Source organism: Rhinolophus sinicus, linkage group LG15 (assembly GCF_036562045.2).
Source record: "Rhinolophus sinicus isolate RSC01 linkage group LG15, ASM3656204v1, whole genome shotgun sequence".
NCBI lineage: Eukaryota > Metazoa > Chordata > Mammalia > Chiroptera > Rhinolophidae > Rhinolophus > Rhinolophus sinicus.
The window spans coordinates 39,916,123-39,935,372 of NC_133764.1; the positions used below are offsets into that span (position 1 = coordinate 39,916,123).

General features: G+C 60.0%; 1 protein-coding gene across 4 annotated transcripts in view; it reads left to right on the forward strand.

Moving 5' to 3' along the window:
- Nucleotides 1-10,635, forward strand: part of RPTOR (regulatory associated protein of MTOR complex 1) — a 270,956-nt gene extending 260,321 nt beyond the window's left edge. For 3 of the 4 annotated variants that reach the window (XM_019735643.2, XM_074319891.1, XM_074319890.1), the window contains exons 29-35: nucleotides 393-440; nucleotides 4,730-4,836; nucleotides 6,233-6,360; nucleotides 6,772-6,858; nucleotides 7,631-7,747; nucleotides 7,995-8,124; nucleotides 8,808-10,635. In XM_019735643.2, the coding sequence (XP_019591202.2) occupies nucleotides 393-440; nucleotides 4,730-4,836; nucleotides 6,233-6,360; nucleotides 6,772-6,858; nucleotides 7,631-7,747; nucleotides 7,995-8,124; nucleotides 8,808-8,876 (686 nt within the window). In that variant the 3' untranslated portion in view covers nucleotides 8,877-10,635. The remainder of the gene's footprint in view (nucleotides 1-392; nucleotides 441-4,729; nucleotides 4,837-6,232; nucleotides 6,361-6,771; nucleotides 6,859-7,630; nucleotides 7,748-7,994; nucleotides 8,125-8,807) is intronic. The other variant, XM_019735644.2, reaches the window with a different exon arrangement.
- The last annotated feature ends 8,615 nt before the right edge of the window (nucleotides 10,636-19,250 follow it).

Genomic DNA, 19,250 nt, shown 5'->3' on the forward strand with positions numbered 1-19,250 from the left:
GCCACTAACCGCCCTGAGCTGACCACTCCGTCTCCCCACACGCATTTCCCCGCACTCGGGCACGTGAGGTCCGCTGCTGTGTCAGGTCATGTTTCTCTGAGGGCCACAGGACCTCTCAACTCCCATCTACAGACAGACCTTGTTTTGGCCCAAACCCCGGTGACTGCCTTTTCAGATTTGTCAGATGAATTTCTGCCAAGGTCCAGGCTGTCTGGCGAGGTTGGCCCCTGTTTCTGAGTGAGCATGACGCGGCCTGGGCAACTCCTGCCTGCCCCTCACCCCTCTCTCTGCCTGGCGCTGGGCAAACCCTTTGGCTGGTTTGATTTGGGCTGGTGTGCTCTGCCTGGCCGCCTCACCCCTGCGTCAGACCCACGGTCCCTGTTTCCTCGCAGGTCTGGCGCGAAAGGTCTCCATCTATCTTGACCACAGTAAGCAGGGAGGTGAGTGCCGTCTGTTCCTGTGACTGCCCAGGGCCGGGGGCAGGAGCCAGCCTGCTCCCCTGCTTGCTGGCATTTGTTCCCACACCTGCAGTGCTGTTCAGGGCTGGCGGGAGTAGGGCTGTGCTTTTTCTTCTCTGTTCATCCACGCAGACCCGTCCAACACAAAAGGAGTCAGTCAGTGAGCCCTGAGGTTTCACTGGCCACATCAGGTAGCTAGCGGTGAGGCTCTGGGAGGAAACCTGCCAGCCGCAGAGAGGAATGTCCCTTGTGGCCGCCCGTCCTGGGCCTCCTTCCTCCAAAGGCAGGGGGCTCGAGCCTGGCCGGCTCCAACGCGTCCCTCCCTCTTCTGTGCTTCTCACTCTCGGATTCTTATGCATTCAACGGGCGTCCAGTGACCTCTTCCCTCTCCAGGCCACTGTCACACTCACCTAGAAACGGAAAACAATCCAGGTTGAAATCTGCTTGTGAGGATGTCGCCACCGCCCCCTCACAGGTGTCCCCCCCCGTTCAGACAGGACGGCCACCCGAAGGCCACACTCAGCAGGGGGCAAATGTCAGCTTGATTAGAACAGGGACCTTGATCCACATTGAGATTTGTTTTCCCGCCAAAATGTTCGAAAAAGAATTTTTTTCAGAATTTAATGCAAAGTCCGTTACAGCATCTGTTTCCATCTGGCAAATCTGTACGTAACTTTGATCGTTACACAAAGCCCGCATGCAGCCCCCTGGGATACACCACGGTAACACGCGGTGGTCAGAACTGCTCACCTGGAAATAAAGGCCTTCCAGAGTCAGAGGCGTGTCAGAGATCAGTAAGAATAGCTGCACGGGGGACGATTCAGGCAGAAAGCTTTGTGGTCCGAGGCGCCAGAGGCCTGGTGTTTATGAGAAAGGGAGGGGCAGTTCCACCCGCACAGGGAAGCCACTGGTGCAGAAACATAGTGATGCTGATTTGAAACAGTGCGTTTGGCTTTCAGGCCCAGAGTCATAACAAGTGCTTTCCCGTTATCTCTGCCAACCTTCTCTGGACACAATGTTGCTCAGGCCCAGTCACCCGGTTCTAACGTCCCAAAGGTTTGAGACAGTCGCGCGAGGCAGTCGCAGCTCCAAATGGCTATGTTGAGTTTTTTTGTTTGTTTGTTTTGTTTTTTTTTTACAAAACGAGTCCTTTTTCTCTCTTAATCTCAGTACTTATTTATATAAATTGTAAAGAGATGGAGCCTTACAAATCCAGGCAGAAAATGTCATTCTTGACCTGTAATTTGAAGATTCCAGGTTGAAAGTGCAACCGGCCTTCTAGGAACGTTTCATCCTATCTGCCTTTAGGTGTTTGCTCCAACGCAGTCTGGGGCTGACAGGGTCCCCACCTGGGGTCCTGGTGCCCAGCAGGCAGAAAACAAGAAGTTCGACAGACCTTTGGAGCCACACTTTAGTGATTTATAAAGAGGTCCTCTAGTAAAAAGTTCAGAATGAGGGGAAATAGTTAGAAAGGAGAAGACTAGGACTGAGCTTGTCTCCAGCCCTGGGCTCCAGAGGGGAAGCCACATGGAGCAGCAAATGGGCCTGCACTGCAGCAGGCGACGGCGTGGCAGTGACCTGCTGAATGACCGTCAGAAAAAGCCTGCTCGGGCTTCTCAGACAAATGACAGGGCCACTTCCTCTGGAAACCGAAAGAAGAGCCATAGGGCCACCTGTCATGGTTGGGGCCGGGATGGGGGACAGGAGGCCGAGGGCCCGTGTCGTCGTCTTTAGCTGGTCGGTGGGACACGGGAGTCAGTGCCACAGTGTGGACAGCAGTGGGTCCCCCAGGCGGGCGAGCTCCTTCCCACCCCGTGCCAGAGCCCAGGACGGGTCAGGACCACCCCGGGGGCGATGACCAGTGTCCAGCACCCATGTGTGTGACGTGTACATCACCCTGGGTCTCTGGTTGTTGACTCATGTTTGGTACTGGGAGCATCTAGGAAACTGGAGGGCAATGACACAGAAGGGCGATGACGGTGGCCGGCGGAGTGGCCGTGAGTCAGGCACTGCCCCTGCTGGTCCTGACGGGAGAGGGAGCGGAGGGCGCCCTGACCCTGCCTGCATTCCCACCCTGCAGAGGTCACGGCGGGTCCAGGATGGAGGCTTGGCAGCACCTGTGGAGGGGAGGCCATCCCGGTGCAGGGTCAGTATAGGGTCGTAGCGAGGCCTGCCCTTGGAAAGGATGGCTTTCGGGAGGCAGGTGCCCAGCGCCAGGCGGGCCTGACTGCTAGGGAGCACGCGCTCCCACGCTGTGCCCTCTGACCCTTTGGGCAGCCGGCACGTGCTCTCAGCTCAGTCCCAGGAGAAGCAGAAGTTCAGGTGAAGCCATGTGCTCCCGGGGGCAGGGTCCCTGGAACGGTTTCTGTGGTTGGCTGGAGTCTGAGCCTGCCAGGTTCAGGGGCGCTCGCAGGGCCGAGAGGCCTGACCACATGGGAGGCCCTGCGTGGGGCTGCCATCCTGCAGGGCCTTGGTTCACACACGAGCCTGAATGGAAGGAGCAGGGGCAGGGCTGGCCCTCCCCTCAGAGATCCAGAACCGTCTCTCCCTGGGGCGTTTCAGGTTGGGGGTGACAGGACCGTAGGGGTCAGCTCTAGGTGACAAGGCCCACAGAGGTCAGTCTGAACCGGCCACTGAGGCCGGAGGGCTGAGTGCAGAGGGTGTGGACACCAGAGACGCCAGGACCTGCTCCCCCAGCCTCATCGCCACTGGGCCTGGGACACTGTCTGACTTGCACGCCGCCGTCTCTTATCTGACAGCCATCCCTGCTCCACACATCCATATTTAAGGAAGGAATTTCCTCTTTGGCAGATGTGGGACTGGGACATGTGTCCAGGGCGTGTCCAGGACAAAGGCGGGTGAACATTAGGAATGTCTTCGTCCTGGGGGCGCCCACCACCCCACACCCGGCAGTGATATCAGGCTGACATGTAAATGCAACGTGGTCACATGTGTGCCAGGCTGGGCTAAGGCTTCAGATCTTAAAAACCTGGACGTGGCCAGACACACAGCCAGTGGTCCTGGCTGACACCAGCTGCCTCCATCGAGCAAACATGAGTCACGGCGTCCTGACGGTGTGGGCGGGGGTCAGTGAGGTGACTCTGCTGGGGGAGACCACCTGCCTGCTCCCGAAAACCCAGAAACCTGAGCTGCCCTCCAGAGGGCTGACTGGAAGGCTAGGCGGCCCCTGAGGGCAAGGTGGGTACGGCTGCTGCCCACTGGCCTTTCTCCCGGGCCGGGGAGAAGACACACTGCACAGGACAGTCTGTGCGGGAGGAAGTGATTGCAAGTGTCCTCGGTCAAGGTCATGTGTTTGTCTCGTACGAGCTTTACAAATCATACCCATCAATTTTATTCCTTCTGCTTGTCACGTCCAGGAAGAGAGTGTCCCCTCTGTTGTCATCCTTTCCCCATTCACGGTGAATCAGGTCACTTCCTCCCACCATGTCCAGAAGCTGAGACACGGGGCTGGGTGGGGAGGGTCTCGGGCAAGCAGGCCAGGGGCTGCGTCCCCTTTCTGGGCAGCAGGAAGTGGCCAGGACTCCAGGCCCTGGGGAGAAGGACGGGGAGACCGGGGGGAGCAGGAAGGACCTTTTAGGAGGTGGGTTGGGGTGTGGAGCAGACACCCCACACAGGTTGTTTGAGTCTCAGCCACCTTCACATTTCGATCTGAGACATTACTTAGCACAGACAGGGCCCCCTGTCTTAGGTGACGTGACTGGGGAAGGTACTCTCGGCCCGTGAGGTTCATCTGGGGACAGAGTGGACAAGTGAGACTTTCACTGTGTCTAAGACTTGACTTTGAAAACAAAAAGAGCAAAAATAGCAAAATGTTAGCAACAGTTCGGTCTGGGCGGTGGGTACAAGGATTTGTACTACACTCTAAGTGGAGTCCCAGCTGGGAGAGGGCGGCCCTCGGCTTGGTCACATCCACCTTGTGTGTGGGCCCCACCTCCGGTGTGGCTCCTGTCCCTCGTGGGGACCTGCAGTCCTTGAGCTTCAGCATGGCCAAGATAGGACACATCTCCACACCCGATGCCAGTCTAAGGTCGCCATACCTGCCAGTTGTACGCTGGCATCTCGGACAGATGGTCCCAGGACGGTGCTGTCCCCCAGCAGGGATCTGGGGAGGCTCCAGCTGTTGCGCGACCTGGGCTCGGGGTGCGCTGTGGGCCCCGCGTGAGCTCGCGTGGGGTAGGGCAGGCGGCGGCACCCCTTGACGCCCAGCACAGGCTCCCGCGGTGACACCAGTGTCGTCTGTGTCTCTCCAGGAGCTGGGATGGTGGTGGACTGGGAGCAGGAGACTGGCCTCCTCATGAGCTCCGGGGACGTGCGGATCGTCCGCGTCTGGGACACGGACCGCGAGATGAAGGTGCAGGTAACGCTCGGGCTCCCCATGCGCTCCCACGCGCCCGCCCTCCTCGTGGAAAACCAGGACTGAGCGTCACTGAGCAGCCGTGACAGCGTCAGCTGTGCAGGGAGGGGCCCAGACCTGGACGAGTTGGGCCTCGTGGCCGGGGCACGTGCAGGCGGCCTGAAGCCTTTTGATGAGTCAGCAGGTCTGGGGTCACGTCACCCGTGATGGTCGGCCCTGCCCCGCAGCTCGATGACGCCTGCACTGGTCCTAATTGTTATCCAGTATTATCTGCGCAAATTGGGGAATGTCAGCAGTGGGTGAAGTGCTCTAAATTACAATGGTTATTAGACTGTGTGCTTCTTAAAGTATTTCTTATTTCCGTTGTAATAAAAAGAGACAGCAGTACGTTGGTTTTGCCTAAGACCTGAACAGCCAAAGCGGCACTCGGGGTACTTGGTGGAGACGAGCTCAGAGCAGGGGACGCGGTTATTAGCGCTGCCCTTCCCTCACCACTCAGCCACTTCGGGGGCAGGTGACCCCTGCCCCGTCCTCACGTCCTCCCACAGCACAGGCCGCTTCACACTGCCTTTCTGGGGACGGCAGCCGGCCAGCCAGTGCAGCCCTCCCTGCCGCAGCCGGACAGGGAGCCGGTGACTGCCAGCCGCTCATCCGTTTCCAGAAGGCACCTTCATTACCGACCCGGGGGCTCACCCCTCACCCCGCCCCCTGGCAGCCCTCTGAGGCCCTGGTCGGGCAGAGGAGAGGGCATGGTGCCTCGGCTGCTCCCCCTCTGAAGCGGGTCGATGCCTGTCTCCATGCGTGTGGGTTTCCTCCTCGTATGTGCCGAGCGCAGCAAAGCCTCCGAGGGTTAGAAAAGCACGTCTCCCCTCCTGGGGCCGTTGTTTGTCTCCTGTTCTTTCCTGCCGAGCGAGCGGACCGTTCGTCACCCCGCCTGCCCTTCTCCAGCACGGACAGCCACCAGGAGGGGCGGCTGGGAGCCGGGCTGTGGGCAGCTGAAGTCCCAGGCCTTTGCTGGATGAGAAAGGGGTGAAGAGGGAGCTCACGGGGACTCCTCTGCCCAAATGCTCCATCTTTTTAGGGAAAAGGGAGATGCTGGGATGTTGAATTGGTGCCCAAAACCAGAGGTGTTTGCCAGCAACGACCTTGGGGACCCTGCTCTCGGGCCTGCCTCCCAGCTGGGGGCCCCACTGCAGCCAGGCTGCCATGCAGGTGGACGTGGGCCTGACTCAATCCCATGTGGCCTTTGCAGGTCCCTCAGGCCTCTGGCGGCTTCCCTGGTGCAGAAAAGGCAGCAGCAGCAGGTCCCCGGCCTAGAGTGACTGCACAGGGGGTCCCGGCTGCTGGGGGGGGGGCAGACACCGAGGGTCCCCACCGTAGGTCCTGTGTTCTGCCCTAGGACATCCCCACGGGTGCTGACAGCTGCGTGACAAGCCTGTCCTGTGACTCCCACCGCTCCCTCATCGTGGCTGGCCTTGGCGATGGCTCCGTCCGTGTCTACGACAGGAGGATGGCACTCAGTGAATGGTAATCCAGCTGCACCTTCCCCCCCACTGCTGGGGGCCCTCCAGACGCCAGTGGTCTCGTTGCTGCCAGGTTGCTGGGCCCAGATGGACTGAGACCCCAAAGCCATCTGGGGTCCACACAGAGGCCTCATTCCCATGAGCAATGGACAGGCCGCGTGGAACGCGCCTAGGGGCCGTGGGGCGGGAATCCAGTGGGGCAGGTGTCCTGGCGAGGCACTGCCTCCCTGAGCTCATTTCCCAGGGGTCGTGCACATGAACAGACGAGACAGCCGGGGGCAACACTGAACGACACGTGTTGTCATGGCTGCTCCCTGGACCCAGGGCCAGGTGGGACCAAGCGCTGGAGGCCACAGTTGTCCCCCAGCCCCACCCCAGGGCTATCTCTGATGCGTCCCCTCGCTCCGTCCTGCAGCCGCGTCATGACCTACCGGGAGCACACCGCCTGGGTGGTGAAGGCCTGCCTGCAGAAGCGCCCCGAGGGCCACATCGTGAGCGTGAGGTATTTATGAGACATTTGCTATAAAAACATCATTTTCCCTCCATTTAAAATATGTGCTTGGTATTTAAACAGCTGCAGAATGGTGGCATTTTGGGGCAGTAATTAACTTCTCTTCCGGGACTGGTCAGAAAGGTCAGGGCCAGCTCGCAGGCAGGGGGACACATCAGTCCAACTGCAGGGGACAGCCTTGCTACAGGCGACGGGGGTCTGCCCCGTGGTGCGTGCGGGATGGGCAGGGGTGGGGTGGGAGAGCCCTCGGTGGGCACAGCACCACCTGCGAAGTGAGTGCGTGCCTCAGGCGTCCTCCCATTAATCCATTTCTGCTGTCACTAACACGTGCTGAGGGCCGTGAATATTTGCCCGTTAAAGGGACAGCAAAATGTAATTCAGCGTCACAGCCGCCGTTTCTTCAAGGAGATGCTCTACCCTTGTTCATAACCTAAAAGCAGAACACAGGCTGAGGGCAGGTCAGAGGTGGCCCTCAGGGGTGCGTGCTGCCTCCCGGGCCACCCCTCCCACCTGTCCCGGCATCCCTGGCTGCATGAAATCTAATCTCGGGGACAGGAAATCAACAGATAACTCACGTCTGAGTCTGCTGCTGCAGCTTCTACCTTGACCGCAGGGCCGCTGCTGGCTCTTGGCGGCAGTGCTGGTGGCTGGGCCAGTGGGGTGGACCCTCACTGGGCACTCTGAGGGTCCAGGTGGCCTCCGCGTGGCCAGTCCGAGGGGCGGGCGTGCCTAGCCTGACATCATCGTGACCCTTTTTTGGCAGCGTCAATGGAGACATTCGCTTCTTCGATCCACGGATGCCAGAGTCTGTGAACGTCATCCAGATCGTGAAGGGGCTCACGGCCCTTGACATCCACCCCCAGGCCAGCCTGATCGCATGGTAGGTGCCAACCCTCTTCTCTGCCTCCAGAGAAAACGGGGGCCTTCCCTGCCTCCGGCCTCCATGTGAACCCCAGGTGCTGCTGGCCTCCATGCCTGTGCAGGCAAGCGGGGTGGAGCCACATACCTGGGGCCCGTGGCTGCCCGTGGCGGGCTGGCAGGCCTCACGGGAGGGGCCCAGCTCTGCTGCCCGGCCCTCCCGCAGCCCGAGGAGAAGGGAGCTGACGGCCGGACCTTTTTCTCCACAGCGGCTCCATGAATCAGTTCACCGCCATCTACAGCGGGACCGGCGACCTCATCAACAACATCAAGTACTACGACGGCTTCATGGGCCAGCGGGTCGGCGCCATCAGCTGCTTGGCCTTCCATCCACACTGGGTCTGTCTCCACACCCAGGCGGGGGGCCTGGGGGAACTCGGGCCAGGGGTCTAGAGCAGTGAATGGGTGGGCTACAGCCAGGCCCCGCCCACAGCACAGCAGGTCAGTGGGACCCCTGTGAACCACCTGCCCTGGGGGCCTTGCCCCCAGCTGCCCTAACTCTGGAAGCAGCACCACATTCCCTGCCCCTTGGGGAAATAGCCCTGCCCTTCCCGTCACCTCTGGCCCCTGCACTGTTACCCCTGGAGAAACCTTCCAGTGAACAGTCTGCTGGGGAACCCCCCACACACACGCACGCACACACGCACGCACGCACACGCACACATACGCGCACACGCACACACACACTCCCTGGGGGAGTGGCAGCCCAGAACCCTGCCTGTCCTTATTTACAGTCGCCCAAGCGGTTGTGGGCGCTTGCGTTTTGATCCGGATCCTGCCCGCCCGCTGACAAGCAGCATGGGCCCCAGGGGACATCAGATTCCCAGAACGGTCCCTGGAGGCAGTCCTGACAGAAGGATGCAGGGGTCCGAGCAGCGAGCAGGCTCCGGGCTTTGCAGAGGGGTGACGTGGCTCTGCTGAGAGCCGCAGCTGCCCAGGGTCCCGTGATTGCTGTGCCGGCCCGTGGGGGTGGGGCGCCCTCCTGTGCCCTGCCCGCCTGCTCACCTGCCTCTTCCCCGCAGCCTCACCTGGCCGTGGGCAGCAACGACCACTACGTGTCCGTGTACTCGGTGGAGAAGCGCGTCAGGTAGCGGCGCCCATCCCGCCAGGCGGCCGTGTACAGAGTGGACCTGCCGCTGCCGCCATGCTGGACCTGACCTGGCTGCTGACGCTCGAGCAGGGCCCTGCGTTGTCTGTCTGTCTGTCCACCTTCGCTGTCACACCCAGGAGCCCAGGGAAGGGGGCTCTGGCGGTCTTATGCTGTGACGGTCCCTTCTCTGCCGAGACACAGCTTCTAGGCCGAGGACGCAGTCACCGTCTGACCCGTAGCTTTCCTGTCCTCTTCTTCTTCTGAGATGGTAAAGGGGGAAACACACTTGTTATATTTTCCAAATGATCCAAGCACTAGCTCCACAAAAGCTCCGAGAAGGAAGGTGGCTTCCCCAGGGCTCAGCCACCTGGCGGGTCCCTGAGCTGCCACCACCCGACCATAAGCCAGCAAGGGGCCGTGTCCTCTGGCCTGTGCGCTCCTGGGGATGGTTCCAGGCCGACTGGGAGAGGCTGGGGCTGCCAGACCGAGTGCGGAGGAGATGGAGGAACCAGGACCCAGGCCCCTGCCACCACCAGAGCCACACACGCAGCCTCCTTCCAGCTCAGGAACGACCTTGGCTCCAAGCTTCGGCCTCCCCACAGAGTCAGGAATAGGAGGGGCCTGTGGCTTTAGACCGTGAGATGGTCTTTGGCGCTGCAGCCACTGCCTGAGGTCACAGGGCAGGCGTCTGTGGAAGTGCCGCTTTTCCCGGCAGGCACGTGCTGTCCATCTGTGCCCGCACACAGCTGCACACGCATCACACACTCGTGTGGAGGCCCAGCTGGAGCCGAGTGTCTGGTGAGATGGTGTTCCGTCCCCTCACGCTGGGGCGGCGGGTGACGCAGAAGAGTTCCTCGGCAAGCAACCCTGGGAAGGACCACGGAGGGTGCTGAGCGGTTGCAGACAAACAGCGTTTGGAAAACAAAACAACCATGATGATGATATTTGAACAGCATTTTTGCCATTTTCCTTGGGAATCAGGATTATTCAGAGGTAGAGGAGTGAGGTAACTTAACCAACTCTGCCAATAAGGTCATTAACAGTGAGAATGTGATTAAGAGCTGTGACGCACGTCCACGTCCCGTGTGGCAGGCAGTGGCTCTGCCTCAGCCGAAGGCCGTCGGGTAGGTGGCACCCAGCCGGGCTGCCCCGGGCCGGAGTCTGTGCAGGGCAGGGCCGGGCAGGCGCAGGGGGCACCCCTCTGCCCGTGGGACCTGCGTGCTCCCTCCCAGAGAGGATTCTGGGAGCAAGTTCCCACCCGGCTCTGACTGCTTCCCCGTGTTCTGGGTGAAAGCCCTGTGGGGCCTGGAAGTCCCGCCCCCACACAGCGCCCATCAGCTCTGAGGCGCTCCAGGCAGTGACCCCAGAACCTTCCGGAAGCTGAGCTCCACCAGACAGAGTGTCGGGCTCACAGAGCGATTCCACTGCATATTCTAGGCTCACAGGCGGTTCTGTTTGTCTTGAGACAAAACCATCACCTGGCCCAGCGCAGTGGCTCCAGAGGAAGCGTGAGACCCCGCCTGGCCAGGCCCTGCCATGGTGTCCGTGGGTGTCCGCCATGGGGCTGTGTGTCCACAGGTCTGATGCGAAAATTCAATCATGAAGGTCACCAAGGCTCGAGAGCCTGCCCTAAAGTTTCACTTATCTCTATTTATTTTACCAAAATGAGAATTGAAAAGACGTTGACAAAACATGGAAATGTAATGTGAGCATAAGAGCAGTGACAGACAAACTGTTAATAAAAATAAGTGCAGAGGTGACTGGCTAGCAGCTTTCTCTTTTGGAAAAACTGCCCTGGCCTGCTGTGAGCGGGGCGTGGCGCTCAGATTCCCCTGCAGAGAGGCCCACGGTCACAGCCCCAGGGCCCAGGGGCCCCTGAGCCCAGAGGGCGGGTCTCACTCCAGTCACCCGGCACTCAGTGGGACAGACACCCTGCCCTCCTCGGACACTTGTCCAAGGAAAGGCCCTCAATTCAGATCAAACCTCCATGGTGAAGGAGCCGCCCTACTCCGAACCTTGGAGCACAGGCTCCAGACGGCTCCCCTGCCACTCGTTTCTCTTTGGAAATGCTACAGATTTATCACCTTCCACTTAGGAGCTGGATACAGCCTCGCTGGGCCAGAGCCGAGGTGTCACAGGGCTGGCCGCCCACCTTCTGTTCTGAGCTCGAGGGGGAAGACCCGATCCCTGTCTTCTCCAGCTTCCCGTGGCTCAGGGACCCCAAGCCCATCCTCACAGCCAGCGGGATGGCTCCCCCACGCCAGGGCCCATCCCTCACCTCCACAGTCCCTGCGACATTCTGGGAAGGCTCCTGTTTCTAGATTGGGACCCCACACAGCCCTGTGGCCCATCAGCCCCTCAGCATGTTCCCAAGGTGGGGGCGGGGGGCAGGTCCTGAAGACACAAGTCAACACGCCACAGGGCACGTGGGACACCAGGAGTCCCAGGTCCTTTCAGTCAAACCTCACACCTGAGGTGTGGCTTCTTGGGGATTGCATAGGGAACAGGCTCTTGTCACCTCCTGTGACAGGAAATGGCTCTGGACCCCAGGGTCCCACACAAAGACCCAGTCAGCCCAGGGCCTGAGGGCTGGGCAGCACCCCAGGAACTGGTTATGTCAACCAGCCCCAAAAGGGGGACGGTGAGAAGTGAAACTCATCAGATAGGATTTGGGTGTTGCCGGTATGTGGCGGAGGAACTGGCCTGCACTGCGTTTCACCCCAGGAGTGGGCCGTGTGACACCCCCAGACACCGGGTCTCCTGTCACCGCCATGTTGGCCCACTGGGAGGGGCTCATCCACTTCCTGGAGCAAACCCCACCCGCTGTGCCGCCGAGTGAGGGGCCTGGGTGCTCCATGTGGTTCCTGTTCCAGAAGAGATGCCAGCAGCGTGCGACATGGGCCTGGGCGCAGGTGAAGGCAGGAAAGGACCCGGGAGGCTCCAGACAAGGTCCTCGGCCGCCAGACGAGGGGCAGCCCACAGCCACAGGTGGGCATCACAGGCCAGGGGCTCGGGGACCCCGGGGGCACTCAGGAAGAACAGGGTCAGGACTCGGGCCCCGAGTCCCCAGCTCAACGAAGCCGTGCTTGTGTCCTGTGGCTGCTGCCGCAAGGCACATACCACATCAGCCAGCACAACGCACTCACCGTCCCTGGAGAGTCCCGGGACCTCACTGGGGGAAGCAAGGTGTGGGAAGGTTCCCGGCAGGAGCTCCTGGGAGAGCGTTTCCTGGTGTTTCTGGTTTCTAGAATCCCCCGGGCTCCTGCTCCTCCAAAGCCGGCAGTGGTTCCCGTGGGAGTCTCTCATCACGTCCCTCTGACACTGACTCTCTGCCCCCGTTCCTCTCAAGCGCCCTGTGAGGACACGGAGCCCACTGGAGAATCCAGGACTCTCCACATCCGTCAGCTGATGGGCGGCCTTACTGCCGTCTGCAGCTTCCGTCCCCTAGGTCAGGTGACCCAACACAGCCACAGGGCCCAGATCAGGAGTGGCCATCTCGGGGGGTTTCATTCTTTTTTTTCTTTTTTCTTTAAGATTTTATTGCAGAACAGGAGTTTATTGGGGAACAGTGTGTTTTTCCCAGGACCCATCAGCTCCAAGTCAAGTCATTGTCCTTCAATCTAGTTGTGGAGGGCGCAGCTCAGCTCCAGGTCCAGTTGCCGTTGTTCAATCTTAGTTGCAGGGGGCGCAGCCCACCATCCCTTGAGGGAGTCAAACCGGCAACCTTGTTTAGCGCTCGCGCTCCAACCAACCGGGCCACCCGGCCGCCCGCCAGCTTGTTCTCCTCATTCTAGTTGCAGAGGGCGCAGCTCACTGACCCCTGTGGGAATTGAACCAGCAACCCTGGTGGTGCCCAGAGCTTTAACCATCTGAGCCACCCGTCCACCCCTGGGGGTTTCATTCTGCCAACCTCTGTTTACAAGCCCCAGGCAAAGACATTCACCAGGAGTGCCCCAGGTGCCCTGGGGCCCGACCAGGAGGAGGTGGGTGGACTGGGGTAGGCAGGACTTCTCTCTGCCCTCAGTGTGGGGAGGAGCACAGAGCGGACGGCCAGCCGTGGCCCCTGCCCCCCTGAGCCCCCTGTGGCCAGCTGCAGCTCCCCAGCTCAGTGCCTGCTTGGAGCGGAGCGGGAGGGAGGCGTTGCCATGGAAACCCAGGGTCTAAGCGTCTGGAACTCCTGAATTAAATTATGGTTTGTTTTAAACAAGAAGGATACGCAGCATTCACGCAGCTGTGCCCAGCATGCTTTAGTGGAGAGAGTAATATTTTTCCTATTAGCATCAGTTTTTCTGTCACCGGGACTTGAGTACAATCGAGTGCTCATAAAAATGAAAGATGGACGTGTGGAAAGGGCTGACCAGGCGAGAGCAGGGACCGAGCCCGGCCGACCGGCTCTCCCAGGTCGGCCCCACATGTCCCCCGGGAAGGGTCTGGACAGACAGCCCAGCCACACCAGGTGGCCCGTGCTGGCCACAGGCAAAGGTCACCCAGGGGAGGGGGCAGGTGCTTTCTCAGTGGCATCTTGTGGGGCTGTCCTGCTTGGCAAGGCTCTGCCCCATTGGTCACGTGGAACCACACACGCAGCAGCTGTGGCTGAAGTCTCTCCTGGGTCAGTAGTTTTCAGCACAGGACCATCTGAGGAGTGTCGCAAATGCTGTCCGCATCTCGCTATTTCAGCACCCATAAGGCACAAAGACACGTGTTCACCTGGGGGACGCGGCGCGGCCACCACTGTCCACGCAGGGACCCGGTGTGCATGTGTGTGCGTGCAATGGCAATTCCAGTCTCAGACAGGAGGCCCTGCAGAGCAAATTTGGGAAGAGGTGGTTTAGGATTAATTACAGACGTGGCCTGGGATTTCGGCAGGTGCCCCTCTGGGAAGGGGTGCGAGGGGTTGTCCTCTCAGAGTGAAAGCTTCTCAGGTTCAGTTACAGGCTGGCCAGGAGCCCATGTGGCCACGTCAGTCCACCCCCGCCATGTGCCAGGTAGACGGTGGGCTGGAGGACAGCAGTGCTGGGTGGGTGGGGGATGGGGAGAAAGCCCGGGGTGGGCACAGATGACGCTCAGACCAGGAGCCAGCTGGCACAGCCCCAGCGGACCCCTTTCTTCTCCACCTTTTTAATCACAGTCTTTCCTCCCGGGAAACAGCCTGTGGCCTGGGCGTCAGGTCTTTCTTTAACAGAAACTGGAGCCATCAGCTGCCTTCTCCCCAGAGGGGGTGGAGACCCAGGCCCAGCCAGGGGGAGGGGGGGGAGCCTCTTATGAGCCCTGAGGGTGGGCCTCAGGGTCAGGATGGGGCAGACACAGAGTTGCAGTTACACTGTCAGCTCCTGAGCTCACTGGCTTCCCGTGATACTTGTGGCATTCTGTCAATCTTCCCTTCTCAACAGCAAAAGCCAGAAGAGAAACACCCGTCGGAGGACGATCGCAGCCCCTGGGTCTGTTTCTCTCGGGCAAGGTTTCCTGGGCCTTCACCTTCCAGGGCTTCATGTCCTCAAGATGGGACTGAGGGCACACCTTGCGCTCCCCACCCCGCTGCTCGTCCTGGGAACCCCACATCTGACTCCCTCTTCTGGGGTAATGACGAGGTTTTGGAACTGCACAGAGGTGGTGTTGGCACATCGTGAATTGTACACTTCAAAGTGGCTAACTGTATGTTGTGTGACCTTCACTGCAACTCAAAAATGACAGAGACAAAATGACGCCAAGAGTGTCCTGGGTGAGTCTTGGGTCAGTCCAGTGTGAGCTGGAGCTTTGCTGTGGGAAACCGGTCTGGGGTCCTTGCAAGTCAAGAGGGAGGGCAGGAGGCAGGAACCTGGCAGGGACAAAGCCAGGACTCAGGAGTTCCGAGTCCAGGCCCGGAGACTGTCAGACAGGGACGGGGCCAGACCAGGCAGCCCCGGGGCCCTGCACTGGCTCGGGCCACCAGGAAGCTGTGTGAGCAGCCTGCTGATGACCGACCCCAGAAGCAAAGCCACTTGTGAGCGCTGAGTTTCGGGTGCACTGTGACAGTGTGTCATCCACAGCTGCGTGACAATGGGCCCCAAACTCAGCAGCTCACAGGAACAGGTATCATTTTCTCCGTGTCTGAGGGTTGCGAATCCAATGGCCAAGTGACTGGTTCTGGCTCAGGTCTCCCGTGGGGTTGCTGTCAAGCTGTGAGCAAAGATGGAGGCCCATGTCAGTCATGGCCCAGTCTCAGTGCCATCACTTCTGCCCCAGTGTGGGAGGGGACCCGGGGGTGCTTTTGAAACCTGGCTGGCTGACACGGCCCCTTCCAGCGCTGTGCCCCACACCCACGGCTCCCCTGCTCCGCAGGTCTCCCTGCTGCCTCCCAAAGCACTGCCACCCCAGCTTCTCCATGTGGCTGCGGCAGGACCCAAAGCAGATCAGCCACCCCTGGAGTCACCCTGAGCCTGTCACATCCCACGGGCAGCAAGCCCGACCCTGCCACCTTCCAGGGACACGTTGCCCTGTCTGCTCCCCAACCCAGTTCAGGTCACCGTCACTCCTCCCAGGGCCACTGCAGGGGCAGCAGGTTCTTCCCATCTACTGTCCCCGCAAGGTCAGGGGTTCAAATCCCAGCTCCATCTCGGGTGGGTGACAGACTCCACTGCACCTGTTTCCCCACGTCCCCTTCAGAGGCCGTTGTGGGGACCGGGGGTGCTGTAGACCCCTGTATGTGGCTGTGATTCTCTCAGAAGCCCACCCCTCCACGCAGCGGCTGTCCTCACGGCTGCCAGCTGCCTTCCACCATCACCAGGACGACCCCTCCATCTCCAGGCTCGTTCCCCAGCCTGAGCCGCCTTTTAAAATCCAGGTTAGACCAGCCCCTCCCGGGTGGGCCAGCAGCTTCCCCTGCCCCCATTCTTGCATGCGTGCCTGTCCCCACATGGTCCCCTTGCTGCCCCTCTGTCTGGGATGCTCCTGAGATCAGATGCCACTTCCTCAAGGAAGCCTTTCTTGACCACTGACCCGACGTCCCTCCACCCCATCCCAACACCAGCTCCCTGTGTCCCCCAACTGTGTGCAAACCCATGGCAGCAGGGACCCTGCACGCAGAGCAGGGCTGGGTAAGCGCCTAATGAGTGTGGGCGGGAGCAGGTCCAGTGGATGGATAGATGGAGGCAGGGGTGAATGGACAGACGATGACTTGTCCCAGCCGAGGCAGATCCGTGGCAGATGCCCCTGTGTATATCCAGGCCCTTCTCCCACCCCACCTGCTCTTCTCAGACCTGCCTTCCTGCCAGGACCCCCAGGGCCCACTGCCTGCTGGAGCCGCCTCGCGGGAGCCCGGCCCCCTGCCCGGTGCCGGTATTACCACGGCCGCAAGGCTGTCCTGCCGCGCCACCGTGTGGCCACGTCGGGGATCGCCGCTGTCCGACTCCAGCCTGGGGAGCGTCCACTCCCGGGTTTCCGGGAAGGAGGTGGATGTCCGGTGGCCCCGTGCCCAATGTCCCCGTGTGTCTTCTCTCAAGCTCCCAAAAGATGTCTGAACACTTAACCCCTCCGGCTCGACATGTGCACTTGCCCTGGTCCATCAGGTGACCAGCAGACTGGGCCTCCCCCACGCCCCTCCAGAGCCTCCCCTGCAGGTTATGTGAAGAGATGATTCTATTGTGTTACAGGTTGAATTGTGTGCCCCACCAGTTCATGTGGAAGTCCTAACCCCCAGCACCTCCAAATGTGACCTGATTTGGACCACCTAACAGGGTCTTTACAGAGGTCATCAAGGTAAAATAAGGGCATCAGGGTGGCCCTCTTCCAGTATGACTGGTGTCATTATGAAACAGGGACATGTGGACACACACATCCTCGGGGAGAAGGGCACATGAAGACAGAGGCAGAGATGGGTGATGTTTCCACATGCTGAGGGGTGACAAAGACCGCAGGCAAACCCCAGCAGCCGTGAGAGGGGCCTGGAGCAGATGCTCCCTCACAGCTCAGAGGCAGCCAGCCCTGCCCACACCTTGACCTTGGATTTGCAGCCTCCACACTGAGACAAAAGCTTCTGCTGCTTAAGCCTCCGGGCCTGGGGTAATCTGTCACAGCCCCAAGGGACAAGGGACAGAGCTTGGGGTGTGCTGTGGCAAAACACTTTTCTGCGATTGCCTAGGGTGCGTTTCCCAAAAGCTGGGTTCTGGGGACCCAAGAAACAGCCACAGAGCAAGTTTCCGGGGACAGCAGGTGGGCTGGCATTTCTGACTGCACTGGGAAGACTGTGTTTTCTTAAATGACGAGCCAGGGGCTTTAAATTCTCAATTCAAGGCAGTCAGAAAGTCAGAACTTTAAAGAAAATCTTGTTTCTTGTAGCCGCGCTGTTGTGTCTGAGAACCATTTCCCAACTTGTATCCCACGGGCTGTAGAATTACACCGTGAATTGAATTCTCAGTCCCCCCACACAGAGCACAGAGTGTGAAAGAGTCAGAATGGAGAGAGTTCAGTGCACTGACCTTGACACCCCCCCTTCCCACTAAGCCTGGCCTGGCAGCGTCCCCCTCAGGTGAGGACCACACCTGAGGCCTTCACCTGCTTAGGGGAAACTGATACACCCCCACCCCATGAGACCTCATTGTCTCCAGACCCACACCTGCAGCACTCAGTGACACCCCAAGAACAACACAGTCGGCTGACCCCTGGGAGGACAGCACAGATGCACGTGGTGGCCAGCAGGGGGACGGGACATCAACGGGGTGCCCTGTCCCAGGACTCCGGTCCGATGGTTTGCTTTCATTGGTGAGAAGCCCTGCAGTTTGCTCCTTTGTTGCTGGAAACTTGGATGTGACAATGGCCCCACTGAGCTGCCAGCTATTCCTCGGTGTAATACAATGAAAGACTCCAGAGTTTAGGGAGATGCGGATGTGCCGTGAATTTATCAGGTGCAACCTGTCACTGAGTCTGCACTGTGTCCTGACAGAGGCCCCGAGAAACCCCTTGGTCTACAGACCAAGAATGACGGCACAGGTGCTGCCATCAAAATTGGGTCCCCTGATTTCTCCTGGGAACCGGGAGGGGCAAGGCCCAGAGATAAAGTGGGGGTGGGCATTGCTGCACAGGGCAGCAAACTCATAGCAGCAGTCACTGTGGGTGGTGCTGGGAGTCGGGCCAGTTGGTCAGGTGCTCTCAGAACTTAAAAAGATGGCAGTCTAGGAAAGCATACATTGATCATTAACAAAAAAATCCAGATCTGGCAAAGCGGGACCTGACATGAGTACCTTAATGGAGAGTGCTGACCTACAGAGAGAAGGGGTCCCCTGTGGAGGATTCTAAGAAGTATCCAACACCTCCGCCTAACGAAGCACCCCAAGCGTAAGGGCTTAAAACAAGCACCACCATTTATCACACTCACAAACCTGCACAATTTAGGTGGAGTCAGTCGGGAAGGCTCCTCCCTGCTCCCTGTGACGTGAGCTGGTAGCCCAGCAGATGGGGGACCAAGATGGCGCACTCCCACGGTGGGAAGGTGGTGCCGGCTGGCAGCTCCTCTCCACGCAGGCCTCTGCATGGGCTGCCTGGCTCCTCTGACGTGGTGGCTGAGCTCCCAAGACACTAGCTGTGTCGCCTTTTGTGATCTGTTCCCAAGTCACGAAGCGTCACTACAACCCGGAGTGAAGGCTCCCGTGGGGATTCACCTTCTGTGGCCACTACGATGATGGAGCCAGACCCTGCACATTTGTCCTCTGCCAGCTAGCTCGGTGGTGGCTTCATCAGTAGCGTGCTGCGCCCTGGAAAACTCTGTGCTGCTCTGTCATCGGCCAGGTATGACCACAGGGACAGGTGCCACTATTGAGATGAGACCTTGATTTCAGTAAGGGTGACAGGACCCCAGAGCAGCAGGGCTGAGAGCCAAGAGTACCCACTGTGGGCCAGGTGGGCCCGCACGCTAACAGGCCACTGGATGCATCTCTGGCTAAGCGGGGTGTCTGGGAGAAATACAGGGCAGCCACTGTGAAGAGTGCCTGCCCCTGTGACAAACAGGACTCAGGTCTGGTGGCCAAAGCCGCCTCGCAGCACCGTGATGGAGACGCACAGCCTCCCGGGGCCCCAGTGCTGGTCCATGGGCCCTGCGCACAGTGGCCGTGATGGCAGGAGTGGCGGGAGCACGGGCTCCGCAGCAAGGCTCACCCGGCCACATGACTGCTGACAGCCAGCCGGTCACCCGCACGGGGCCCCCAGAAGGGTCACCCCGGGGACCAGCCAGGCGCCTGACAGCAGCGTGGTTAATCAGGACCCCTTCCATCATGGGCGGTGACTCGTCCTCCCGGGATAGACACTCGGGACATGGCTTTGGCTTCCCGCCGCTGCAACGCAAGGCCAGCAGCTTCCCCTGCATGAGGAGCCCACGCGACGCCCTCCTCGCCAAGGAGGTCGTGTC